Genomic DNA, 14,042 nt, shown 5'->3' with positions numbered 1-14,042 from the left:
AGGCTTAATCACAGGGAGCCAGAATCATCTATGTCTTTGACTCCTGGGGCAGGAGTTTAGAGGATGACCTATTGGGAAGTTAGAAAATGCTTCAAAACAAAACCAAGAAAAAGTTTCTAGCAATTTCATAATTTTATTAAGAGCTATACTATAAAATTTCTAGTTTCAGTCATGGAGAATAGTTGACAACAGATGGAATTCCTGTTCTGAAGTCTTGACTGACAGCCCAGAGATTTTAGTAGTATGCTCACAGGGAGGGTCTTCCTCTGAATAAAATGGCTAGGAAAGTAGGACCAAAAAAAGGAAGTTAAAAAATATATATTAAACTTATGATACCGTTTTCTACAAGAGACCGGGAAAGTAATTTTTCTAAAAGTATGGCATACTGATTCAGAGCCTGGACCATTGAATGAGTCTGCCTAGTTTCACATCTCTGCTGCTTTATTTACTAGTCTTGGTTAGCTTACTTAGATGTTCTGTGCTTTGTTCCCCCTTCTATAAAAGGAGATAGTAATAGGGTTGTTGAGAGGATTAAATGAGTTAATACAAATAAGGCTCTTAGACAGAACCTGTGCAGAATTACCTTCTGAGTTAAAGCTGTCAGCCTGTTGGTCTGGAATTTTGCCAGAAATGTATTTAAACTCATTGAGACCAGGAAGGAATCAAGCAATTCTCAGTACTTTTCCAGCTAACCTCCTAGACTATTTTCTAAAAATATAATCATCTCCTCCCTCCCAAAAAAGATTATTGGCACTCTTACGTGAGTTAGAACTTTGAATCTCCTCTATTTCATTCATAATAATTTATATTTTTTATTCAGTAAGTGATCAGGGGAAAAATATTTAATAAGCAAAATAATGTTAACAAATGCCATTAATACAGTGAAATTTGTTGTTAGTCTAACGTTAAGTCAAGTAAATATCTCAGTGACCATGGTTGAAAGGGAAAGAAAATAATTATGCCTTCTGAATTATAGATGCTAGGTTTATCTGTTAACCTTATTAATAGAAAAATACCATTGTTCAGAATTTCTGTGGCATGTATTTTCATCAAGACACACACACACACACACACACACACACACACACGGTTATCAAACAGTGAAAACAAAATAGAAGCCATATGAGAATCATGTATGATTTATTGCCAAATTTTTTCTGCATTTTTTCTCAGATTGCCAACCCTAGCCATAACAAAATTTCATAGATCTTAATTTTTTTAATATTTTGCAATGTTTTTCAACTGTTTTAAAAAATAAACACTCTCATACTATTTAGAGGAAAAGCATGTTTCAAACAATATGTTATCTCATTTTAATTTAAATATGTATATTTACATGTTTGAATAAGGAGGATCAGTACCGAGAATGTTAACAGTAGGCATCTGTTTCTGACTTCTGAGATTTGGGGTGGTTTCAGTTTTTGAATAGTTACCTATATTTTCACATTTGTCCGCAGTGAACCACTTGTCATTAAAATAATAAGTAAAGGAATGTCTTTTTACATTGTAGATGTGAAAAACCCTTGACACGATTGCATGTCACTTACGAAGGTACCATAGAAGAAAATGGCCGAGGCATGCTACAGGTAGGTGAATCTCAGTAGTGTCTATGTATGATTGGGACTTTTTCTTCTCAGACTTCTGACAGCAAAAGAAATTTGAAAAGCTGTTTATTTGTCTCCTAAACTGATTTAATGCAAAGAAGCATGATAGCTGAATGAAGAAAAACACCAAACAGATCACTTTGACAGGCTTGGTAATGTTATTTGCTGTTGTATACTCTCTGTTTCTTACATGTGCTTCTCTCAAAAGCCTTTGACAGAAAGTCCCAAGATCTGGACAGCATCAGCCTCTTGGTTCAGACATCGATTGTAGGTTGACAGTGGAGGAAGTTCCCAGGGTATAGTCTTGACAGACTGTCGCCAAGCATTTTTATTCTTTTTCCTTAAAGGCTCTTCTTGCTCTGCCCTACTTGATGACCAGATTGAGATGTCTTTCAGCCACCAACAGCTTTGTTTAGGTTGAGGGGCCAGACGTCTAAAACTGATTGATAAGAAAGGCCTGTCTCTCATATGTAACAGTTTCATACACATGAGCTAGCTATGCTTGCTATGTCTTTTCCCTGTTAAAAGCAGGTAATTCTGTCCACCCCTCAATCTTTGTTAATAATCTGTTACTACTTTTACCTTTAAAAAGTATTTTTGGAGAAAGGGGTTAACAAAAACCCCATGTTTAAAATATAGTAATATCTAACCTAACCTTTTGATTTATAGTGCTGCTTTAAAATTCACTAATCAGAGACAAAATGTTAGTGTTTTGTGTTCTTATCCCATTTATAAGAGCATTGTAAACTGAGTTTTCTTTGAAAGAAGCTTGTATACCATCTCATTTATACTGATAATAGTTTATTTTTCTTCCTAGATTCTTATTTGGTGCTTATATTGGTTCAGAATCTAAAGAAAGCAGTTGCCTGCCCGGACTGATTTGTTTGAATAACTTAATGCTTACTATAAAATTTGTGTCTAGTTATTATTTAAATGAAACAGATTCTTTTTTAAATGGCCTTTTATTTGGACATATTTGTAATTAAAATCTTCAATGAGACAAACTATACTTTATTCGAAATCACCTTCTCCCAGTGGTTATTTGAGCTTATAAATAAAAATACTTAGGATAGCTGAATTAATATTTTTCCTGTGCTTACTTTGGAAAAACAAAAACAAAACATATTTAAATTTGTATTTACTCCTATACCTTTTTTCTGTTTTAAAACTAATCTTAAAATATGCTTAAATATTGGTTCGAATTAATATCACTTTTCCCCCCACATTCCCCTCTTGATAAAATTCTTTCCATCTTTAAAGTCTTGGATAAACTGAGAGATTCTTAATACACATGAACTAAACAAAGTTATGGCTGGTTAGGACCACAGGAATACTGACCTTTCATTACAGTACAATTCAGCAAGGAATTATTTGACAACAGTTAAGGGTGAGATCCTTACCACTTCCTTGGAATATATTGTAGATGAAATGTGAGACCTCAGCAGATTAAAAGAATACTGTAAGGGCTTCTTGCTATTAATTGTTCTCCCTACCCATGCCATGTCTCCCCAGGAGATCGGGGAATATTGTATTGCAATACGACAGAGCTCATTATGTAGCATATAAATTACATTATGCTGAATGGCAACAACAAAAAACCACTCTGAGGAGCGTTGTCATTCCTGTCTTTTCATCAAGTTGTAATTCAGAATCTGAGTAATCTGAACGAGTAGCTTTAAAGTGACTTGGAAAATAACTGGCTAAAAATAAAGATGCACTCACATTCTTGTTTTCATGTACTAGAACAGTTTTCTCAACTTTTGCAGAGGGTCTTTATTGTTAAGAACTTTTTTAAGTGTAAAACTTTGGTTTTCTAAAAGACTCCGGCTTTTAGAGACATACTGAGTTTAGTGTTTTTATTTCTGTGCACACCTTTCAGGTTAACAAATGTTGACCTTTTATTCAAAGCATAAACAATAGCATACACACTGAATGTATTTCATGATCATTATCAAGTAGTACATAAGTTGGATAGAGCTTATCTTTTTATTTTTGTTATGTACCTTATTTCAGTAAAAATTAAGTTAGACCAATCTTAAACCTCGTCTATTTCAAATTCGTAGTCACAATATCATTATACTTCTAGGCACTCAGCCAGTCTCTTAGTTCTCAAGTACAGTCCATTTTATTTCTTTACTGAGTTTCTTCTCTTTCCTTTACCATTTTCCTGTTTGAGGCCCTAGTAGTGATTGTATAAACTATTCAGTACTCACCTAACCAGCCGTTTTACTTTTAGTTTTACACTTTTCCATTTATTCTTTAAACTCTAGCCTGAAATATCTTCCTAAAACATAGGTCCAGGTGTTTCTTGAATCTTTCCCAGAACCTTCAGAGGGAAATTGAGTAAAAATTCCCTAGACGTCAGACCACCTTATCACCAACTATAAGCCTCCACCTACTCTACAATGCGGGCAAGCATGAGGAATCTGTTTACCATTCTCCTCAGCGGTGATTTACATTTGGTTTTTTTTGCCCTGTGTCCTTGTGCAGCTATGCCCTCAGCCTGCATGTCAGCTGCCACATCCGCTTGTAAAACTTTCCTATCTTCCTCCCATGCCCCAATTTTAGTTAATTGTATTTTTAGGAAGTATCAAATACATAGTAACAAGCTCTTTAATAATCATCTTCTCATTCAGCTTATGCTTATTCTAACTGCTATCTAAATTGCAAATGCCGTGAGGCGGGGAACCATACATATCTTATTCATCTTTGTATCCAGTGATTCCCAGCACAATACTCAGTAAATATTTATTGAATTGGACAGTTTAAGCCATGAATCACCCAGTGCCCATAGACCTCATATATAGTAAGTAACTAATTCTAATCAGCAGACTGGTTTCACCAAAATTATTTTCCTATATAAGCTAAAAAGTTACTCTGGTTTTTTAGCATTGGTTTTAGTACTCCAGAATACAAATCCAAATATGCAGTTCTCTCTGGTGACTCATTTGAAGTTACTCAGTGGTATGTTTTAGTATTTTCTAAGTTATTCTATGGTAAAAGAAGACTTCTATTAATTTCTGTCTTTTCACATATATTTTTACATATCAAACAATTCATACTCTTGTTTTACTGTTTCATAAAATAGGCTTCAGATTGTCATTTAGTATCAGTTGCTTTAAAGAACACTGAAGTTTTAAGAAATCATATATTTTAAAATAGTTTGAAAGCATATAAGCCTCATGGTATTTAGTCAATTCTATTTTATTTGTGTGTATGACTGTGTATGTACACAAGTTGTGTGTGTGTGTAATCTAACTCCTAAGATAGTCTCACTAAGGGAAAGATGGTTGCTATTTCTTACATATTGCCTCATGAGGCTGGCATAGTGCTGGACGCACTGGACAAATGGAAATAATGCCAGCAAGTTGAGTTCGCTTCTCTGGAGGAGTGTGTATCTCTTCTTTATTAGTAGGAGTTTGGGGATCCCATCATACTACTCCACATGAAGCATAAAAGTTTCCAACCTAATTGGAAATATTAATTTAATTGAATCTTTGTTGCTATACTGGGGTTTTTTTTCTTCCTTTTTTCCTTAGTTATATTTAAAAAAAATAATTTGTAATGTTCATGTAGTTTGGGGTTTGGGGTTGAATTTAGAAGGAAAAAAATTCGATCTCTTTATTCTTACAATAAGGTTGGAAAAGGTTACCCAAAAAGTTGACTACTAAACTTTTCAATTCTTTAGAGCAAATGTTTGGTTACCATATTACATAAGAAAAGTTTAATTACATTAAAGTCACGTGAAATACATAAAAGGAAATTGACCAGTGAATGGGGGAGAATGACTATGAAACCTTCCCAGACAAAGACCTCCCTTGATTTGTGGCTCCTGAGACATAAATAGGTTTATAAACAAGAATCTGTATAATACGTAATGTTTTGCCTAAAGGCTCCATTTTCCAGATTCCTTCTGTGGTTCTGGGACCCAGAGAAATGTGCAGAGGTGTTAACTGCAGTGAGATGGAAAGAGTTTAAGCAACCATAATCTGCCCTTCCTGGGAAGGTTACTTATTTGGGAATTGATTTTCGTGGGAGAGTAAAAGATGAGAGCTTAGAGACTGTGTGCTTCTTGATCATAGGTATTTTTGACCACTATTTAACATGCCACATTTTCCCAACAGGTGGATTTTGCAAATCGTTTTGTTGGAGGTGGTGTAACCAGTGCAGGACTTGTGCAAGAAGAAATCCGCTTTTTAATCAATCCTGAGTTGATTGTTTCACGGCTCTTCACTGAGGTGCTGGATCACAATGAATGTCTAATTATCACAGGTTAGTTTTGGGAAGCCTGGATAATGGGGTAGTCTTCCCCATCTGTGAATATCTGTCATGAAGACTAAACACTCACCTGGGTTGTAGAATTTAGTTTATGGTTATTCCCAAAGATTATAATAGGAGAAAAACCATCCCCATGAGTTATATAAAATGTGTACCCAACCACATGACCTCCAAAGACATACAGGACAACACTGACTCCAAAGTCTAATCTTGAAGCCACACTGTGTCTCAGATAGATTTGTAGACTACCTTCAGAAGAGTATATTTTCTTCCTTATGTTTTGCTTTTAAGATTCTCTTTCACTTTCAACGATTTGAATATGGTGTGTCTACATGTGGATCTCTTTGACTTTAGCCTACTTGAAGTTTTTTGAACCTCTTGAATGTTTAGATTAATGTTTGTTATATTTGGTAAATGTTGGGCCATTATTTCTTCAAATGTTTGTTCTTCCCCTTTCCTCATCTTCTGAAACTCCCAGATTATATGTCTGTTGATTCACTTGATGTTCCACGGGTCTTAGAAGCTCTGTTTATTTTTCTTCATTCTTTATTATTCTTGTTCCTCACACTCAATCTCAATCGACCTGTCTTCAAGTTCACTGATTGTTTTTTCTGCTTGCTCTAAACTGCTTTCAATCTCCCTGATGATTTTTTTTTTTTTTTGGTGAGACGGAGTCTAGCTCTGTCACCCAGGCTGGAGTGCTGTGGCCGGATCTCAGCTCACTGCAAGCTCTGCCTCCCGGGTTCACGCCATTCTCCTGCCTCAGCCTCCCGGGTGGCTGGGACTACAGGCGCCGCCACGTCGCCCGGCTAGTTTTTCTTTGTAGTTTTTAGTAGAGACGGGGTTTCACCGTGTTAGCCAGGATGGTCTCGATCTCCTGACCTCGTGATCCGCCCGTCTCGGCCTCCCAAAGTGCTGGGATTACAGGCTTGAGCCACCGCGCCCGGCCCTGATGAATTTTTTATTTCAGTTATTGTGCTTTTCAATTACAAATTTCTGTTTATTTTTTATAATTTATATCCCTTTATTAATATTCTCTATTTGAGAAGTATCGTTCTTATACCTTAGTTCTTTAGACATAGTTTTCTTTAGTTGTTTGAGTATATTTTAAATAGCTGATGTAAATTCTTTGTCTGCTAAGTCCAACATCAGGGCTCCCCAGGGGCAGTTACTAATGACTGCTTTTTTTTCTGAGTATGGGGCATACTTTCTCATTTCTTTCCATGTCTCCTAATTTTCATTTAAGACTGAACATTTAAAATAATGTAATGTGACCCTGGAAATCAGATTTTCTCTTTTCATCACAGTTCATCTTTCTTGCTGTTTTTTTCAATGACTTTATAAACTAATTTTGTGATGGCTGTGTTCTTTCTGTGTGTGGCCAGTGAAGTCCCTGCTCGTTAGATTAGTAGTCAGCTAACACTTGAACAGAGTTCCTTAAATGCCTGAAACTAATAAGTCTCTCAGTCTTTGTTGAAGGGATGTATGTGCACGTGCAGCCTACCTTCAACACTACACCAAGCAGTTGATGCCTCTGCCTTAGCCTTCACTTCCTGTCAAGGTTAGGCAGAGGAGAGAGCTGAGGGCTTTCTCTCATTTTTCCTGAGCATTCATATGGCCATGAGCACACATGAGCCCTCTAGATTCCTTCTTGTTTTAATATATTAGAACTTTTCAAAGCCCTTTGTGGACATCTCATTCTTCAGCTTTTCCTTTGAAGCTTTTGGTTAGCCTATTGTTTGCCCCAGCTGTTAGCCACCACCTCAGGAAGTCTTAGTGTTAAACAATGCCTATAATTGTTTTCATCAAACCCTCACAAGAATTAGGCTTTTCCTACTGGGCAAGCTCCAAGTCCTGTAAAGTAAAGACAGCCTTCTGAGCGGGGGCCCTCCAGGGGACCACCAGACAGGTCAAATAATGATAGTTCTCTGAGAATTGGGCTTTGAAGGAGCTTCTGCTTCCTTTTGCCCCCTCTGATGGCTGCTGATTTTCACTGTGATTCAGGAATGTTAGTTTTTAAGGCCGAGATGGAGCTTGGGAGAGTGGGATGGGAATAAGGCAAATAAAACACTGCAAAGTTTACTGTTTTTACCAAGATTCAGCTGGTTTTTCTTGAATAAACACTCCCTGAATTGCTGCAAGCCTTTGGCTACTTTTCAGTTGATTCTCACAGTGCTCATCACAGTGTTCCCATTGCTTTCATGGAGGAGAGAGTTTTCAGAGGTTTTTACTGCACCATTTTTGACTGATGTCTTTTTATCTTTTGTAAGCACGCGTTGATAAAGGAGCTTTCAATGAGTTAATCTACACCATTTAGACATCCTGTGTAAATTTTTATCCCCGTGATTCTGCTGTTTTGGTGAAATAAAGCAAAAAAAAAAAAAATGTAAATTGTCTGACTTTATGTAGGAAATTAAGATTGGAACCTCCGCAAAGGAATTTTTTTCCTGGATAGAGCCTCAGTCAGCCATTTGAAGTTAGTGACTTGGAGTACTGCATCCAGAATTCTGAGATTATGATCCAAATTATACTGAAATGGAAAGATAAACTCCTTTTATACTCAACACTTCCTCAACTCACATTTTGGCCATCTATCTGCATTTGTTAGTTATCATGGATACACGTGGGAAGTTACAGTTGGGCAAGGTACTAAGGGAGATGAGATTGCAAGGAATTACAGAACAAAAAAACTGGCATAAATCTATTGTTGGGCAACCAACACTTTGGCTATTGGTCTCACACTATTGTAGAGAAGCTCTGCAGGTTTGGAATGTGACTGTCTTCATCATTTACGTACATCAAATAATACTTTAAAAGATTGCTATTCCAGCTGGGTGCAGTGGCTCACGCCTGTAATCCCAGACTTTGGGAGGCCGAGGTGGGCGGATCATGAGGTCAGGAGATCGAGACCATCCTGGCTAACACGGTGAAACCCCATCTCTACTAAAAATACAAAAAGTTAGCCAGGCATAGTGGCATGAGCCTGTAATCCCAGCTACTTGGGAGGCTGAGGCAGGAGAATGGTTTGAACGTGGGAGGCAGAGGTTGCAGTGAGCCGAAATTGTGCCACTGCACTCCAGCCTGGGTGACAGAGTAAGACTGCATCTCAAAAAAAAAGAAAAAAAAAAAAGAAAGTAGTCAGTACTTTGTCATCCTCCATTAATGTTGTTAATGTAAATAAAGGATGTCATTTTCCTTGGGAATAAAACAGGAATGTTAAGAGGAAAACATTAGAATATTTTCTTTTTTTAGTTAATTTGTCCCCAGTCTAAAAACGGGTTCTAATCTCCTTTTACGTAATTTCTAAACGTTCCTGCAGCTATTGTAAAATGAATGGAAAATTGCAGATCCATGACTCACCTTCAGATCTGTAATTACCTCAGGCTAAGGACATACGGGGTGACTTTTAACTCAGCATTTTCTCCCACATCCACTTAACTTTATTATAGTGCCTCCTAATTAATATCTGTGATGTGATGTTACCTTAATGGAAATGGCCATTTCATCATCTATTTGATGTCTGGACTTCTGCCATCTCCCTCCTTAGGAGACTCTTAGCCATGCACTGCAATCTATCTGCCTGATCAATTCCATTTCTTCAATGATGCATCCAGCTCAGTGAGCTAATGGCTGTGACTGTGCTGCCTGTATCTGTAGAAGAGTTTGAGAAATTGGAAATAAATTAAATTTATCATCATTATGGGATATCTGGTTGGTATCAGTCTTTTAAATGACTATGAAACAGGTCATGCAAACAGGCAAATACTTTTATACAGACAGTGTTATCCCTCTGTTTGTTGTGATCCTCCCTGCGGCAGCCATGAGTTAACCTTTCAGTAAGTATAGATAGAGGGAAAGAGTTAAAATTCCAATCTTCCCATTTCTTCTTCTTTTTTTTCCCTCTTATTTGTTTCTATACAACATCCAGAAAATAGTTTCAATACTAAAGGGTGTTAAGTTTTCTGAGAGTTGTTTTTCTGCTTCTGTTTGGTGAGCACATAAACCAGATGCCTAGGCATGAAACCTACTGGGCAGAGTATTTGTATATTTAACATAAAACCTGCCGCTAGTGAATCAGATTATCCCAGACATCACAAATCTTTACATCTTTTCTCAGTGTCAGCAGAGCTGATAGAAATGATAACAAGTAGACACCATCGCTTATAGTAGTGGTGACATCTTCTAGAGTTACAGTACTTGAGGTGCCTGTCAAGACACCAGCTCATTGGGAAGGGTCCAAATTCAGTTGGAGTTTTCCAAAAATGTTTGGAAATTAAACATTTTTATGCTTGTCTTTTCTAAGTTTTTAATAATCATTAGAATTAAAAGCAAGAGTTTTCCATCTACTGCATAATCACTACTGTTTGAGTGATGCTAATAAAATTTGGGTAAAATAGTGTCTATACAAACCTGCTTTCAACAACCCATTGGTAAGTAGAATTTTTTTAAATCTCCAAATATTTTTGTCCCATGTTCATTACAAACTCTTATTCCTAATCAGGGAAAATAACCATGTTTCTTACTACTAAATCTAAAATATCATAAAGAGGTCATGCATTCTTCTTAAGATTTTAATGGATTCCTTCTAGGTTTTTCCTTAAGTGAAGATCTTTGACTATGAAGTCTTAAAGGCCCATCTCTAGTGAGAGCTATCACAAAGGTCATTCAGTCTTCTGTCTCAGTAGCTGTTACCAGTTTACCTTTATATTTTCACCATAGTTCATTAATTTACATTTTAAACAAGTTAAAGGCATTCACTTTTTTCAAAGGAGACAGTTGGCATGTTAAAAGGTGTCTACTTAGAAAACCCAGGATTTAATTTGTTTGGCACAAAAGTGTTTGTATGTGTATTTTTTTATTTCCCATAAAGGAGGGAAGGAAGTAAATCTAACCTTGTTCCTCTTAGAAAAGAACACCAAAACTATATTAACCTGAAGTAGAAATATGATAATTGATATTTCATATTTTTCAACCACTTTCTTTTAAAAAGACAGAACAAGTATTTGTTTTCCGAGTTAACAGATCAGAATAGGCAGTTTGTCTTTTTATGAACAGGAAAAACAAAGCTTGTCTACTGCTAGGCAGAAAACAGAAAAGAAGGAGTAGTCCTTGCTGTCTTGGTTCCTATCACGCAAGTAGACCAGGTTGCTTTTCACCCCCGTGTAAATAGAATCACATATCTGTGGTATCTCTACCCCCTTAAAAAATTTAAGTCTGATGACACCAATATTGATGGCTTTGTGGGTATGAATGAATTTTTTACTTGTCTCATTTAGTTTCCCAAGGAATTCTATGATGTAAACAAAATAAGAATTATTAAGAACCCTGAATTCCAGATGATGAAATGATGTCCAGTGAAGTTTGATTATCTAAGGTCACCTTGCTAGTAAAGATTCACTTCGAGTTTCTCATGTTTCCTAATCTCAGTGCAGTGCTCTTTTTACCATACCATGCATTTATTGTAGATGTGAATTTTTAGTGTGCATCAATTATGTAGTGCCTTCAGGTTATTTCTGGACTCATTATTTTAATATCAGTTAAATTTCTTTGACTCATTAATTATTATGTTTATTCAGCAAGTTCTTACTCAACTGATTTTATATTCTTGCATTACAAGATGCTAATGTAGATTAAAATGTTATTTGTTTTTTCCTTTTTTAAGACACAGGATCTTGCTTTGTCACCCAGGCTGGGTTATAGTGGCACAATCATAACTCACTGTTACCTCAAACTCCTGAGCTCAAGGGATCCTCCCACCTCAGACTCCTGAGTAGCACGAACTGCAGGCTCACACCACTGCACCCAGCTAATTTTTTTTTTAATTTTCAGTGGAGATGAGGTCTCACTCTGTTGCCCAGGCTGGTCTGAAAACTCCTGGGCTCAGGCAATCCTTCTGCCTCAGTCTCTCAAAATGCTAGGCTTACAGGCGTGAGCCAACACACCCTGCCTATAATTATAATCCCTGCCCTTGAGGAGCTGAGAGTCTAGTGAGGAAGTCAGATTCCATTTCTTAAGACAGATTTATTGAGGTATAATTGACATAAAATAAACTATTTGTTTAAAGTATACAATTGCATAAGTTTGGACATATGACTATACCCATGAAGCTATCTTTTGTCTAAGTTTTCATTGTTTTTTATTTTGAGTTTTGAAAGCTTTATATATTTTGGATATAAATCCTTTATCAGATATTTGTGGCATGTCTTTTCATTCTCTTCACAGTGACTTTTGAAACACAGAAGTTTTAAGTTTTGAAGTAAGCTTATTAATGTGTTGTTTTTGTTCTTCCTGTTTTGGTTGCTATAGCTTTATAATAAGTCTTAAAATCAGTTAATATGGGTCCTTCAAATTTTTTCTCCTTCAGAGTTGTTTTGCCGAGTTTTAGAATCAGTATTTCAATGTTTACCAAAACAGCTGCTGGAATTTTGAGAATGCTTTGAATCTATAGATCTATTTGGGGAGAATTGACATCTTAACAATGTTTTGTCTTTGACACATGTCTAGGATATATGTCTCTGTTTATTCATGTCAGTTTTTCTCACTAGTATTTTATAGTCTTCATTGTATAATTCTTCCCCATTTTGTCAGATTTATCTATAAGCATTTCATAATTTTGTTGCTGTTGTAAATTTTTTTTAATTTCTGTTTTTATTCATTACTACTACGTGGAAATACAATTGATTTTCAGATTACAATTCAATATGTTAAGTGCTCTACTAATGTTATGTGCAAAGTACCTGGGGAGCATGGAGGAGGAACAATCAACCCTACTTATGGTGTCAAGGAACGCTTCATAAAAGAAATAACATAAATTTTCTAGTTATTTTCTTGATTTTTAGCATGAATATCTTGCCCAGAATTCTAGATAAATGTGTGATAATTAAAATATAAATTATTTTTAGGAGCAGTGTACAATTCTAGTATTGAGTTTAAATCTTTGAGCTTTTGATTCTGGAAATTTTTAATCATATATGAAAATAGAGTGTTTTCATAGCTTTATTTATATTATGTGGTTTTTTATTGTGTGTTTTTTTGTTTGTTTTGAGACAGAGTCTCACTCTGTCACCAGGCTGGAGTGCAGTGGCGCCATCTCAGCTTACTGCAACCTCCACCTTCCGGCTTCAGGTAATTCTCTTGCCTCAGCCTCCTGAGTAGCTGGGACTACAGGTGCGTGCCACCACGCTCAGCTAATTTTTGTATTTTTAGTAAAGATGAGGTTTCACCATGTTGGCCACAGTGGTCTCAATCTCTTGACCTTGTGATCCTCCCGCCTTGGTCTCCCAAAGCACTGGGATTACAGGTGTGAGCTACCCTGCCCAGCTTTATATTATGTGTTTTTATGTGTATACATATGAAATTTCAGACTTACAGAAAAGTTGCAAGAATAATACGTGGAATTTTCATATACTCTTTACTCAGATTCACAGAAAAGTTGAAAGAATAATACATGGAATTTCCATATACTCTTTACTGAGATTCAACAGTTTACATTTTTGTCCCATCTACTTCATCATTTTGTCTATTTTCTTTTCTTGAATTGTTTAAGAATATATTGGAGATACTGTGCCCTTTTACCCCTAAATACTTTGTTGTATATTTCCTATGAACTAGGACATTGTCTTACATCAGCACAGCACAGTTAGTTATCAAAATCAGGAAATTTAATTTGATACAGTACTGTGAATCTACATTATAATATAATTTTGTTATTCCAATTATGACCTTTGTAGCTTTCTTTCCAGTCTTCAATTAGTCCAGGCTCATACCTTGGTATTCTTTAAAATGGAACTATTTCTCAGCCTTTCCTTGTGTTCATTCACCTTGATATTTCTAAAGTGGATAGGCTAGTTATTTTGTAGATTGTCCTTCTTGTGTTTGCCCACTGCAAAATTAGGTTCAGGTTATTCATTTTGGTAGGAATCCCACTGAAGTGATACTGTGTTCTATTTAGTATACTTATTAATATATATGGAAGTATAGACACTTGCATTCTTATTGTATTCAGTGGATTATGATCCATTGCTTATTATCTGATGCTAAATTGTCCCATATTCAATCAGTGGGAATGCCTTCAAACTATTGTGTGCCTTTGACATGTGCCCGTCATTCTTTAATGCACTTTCTTCTTTGAACATCTCCATCTTTTTAGCACAAAAAGAT

The 14,042-nt window shown here is 36.0% G+C and overlaps 1 protein-coding gene across 8 annotated transcripts in view; it reads left to right on the top strand.

Annotated features, from left to right (window-relative positions):
* The window catches only part of PARG (poly (ADP-ribose) glycohydrolase), a 146,180-nt gene that overhangs the window by 101,284 nt on the left and 30,854 nt on the right, over window positions 1-14,042 (top strand). For all 8 annotated transcript variants that reach the window (XR_001002707.1, XM_011950376.1, XM_011950379.1 and 5 more), the window contains 2 exons: window positions 1,511-1,586; window positions 5,729-5,876. Coding sequence is in view for 7 of the 8 variants with exons in the window: in XM_011950376.1 (XP_011805766.1) it covers window positions 1,511-1,586; window positions 5,729-5,876 (224 nt within the window). In the remaining variant the exon portion in view is untranslated. The remainder of the gene's footprint in view (window positions 1-1,510; window positions 1,587-5,728; window positions 5,877-14,042) is intronic.

The sequence above is a fragment of the Colobus angolensis genome, unplaced genomic scaffold (genome assembly GCF_000951035.1).
Source record: "Colobus angolensis palliatus isolate OR3802 unplaced genomic scaffold, Cang.pa_1.0 Scaffold306, whole genome shotgun sequence".
Taxonomy (NCBI): Eukaryota; Metazoa; Chordata; class Mammalia; order Primates; family Cercopithecidae; genus Colobus; species Colobus angolensis.
The sequence above is the reverse complement of the archived record's forward strand: the minus strand, read 5'-3'. Positions and strand labels throughout refer to the sequence as shown.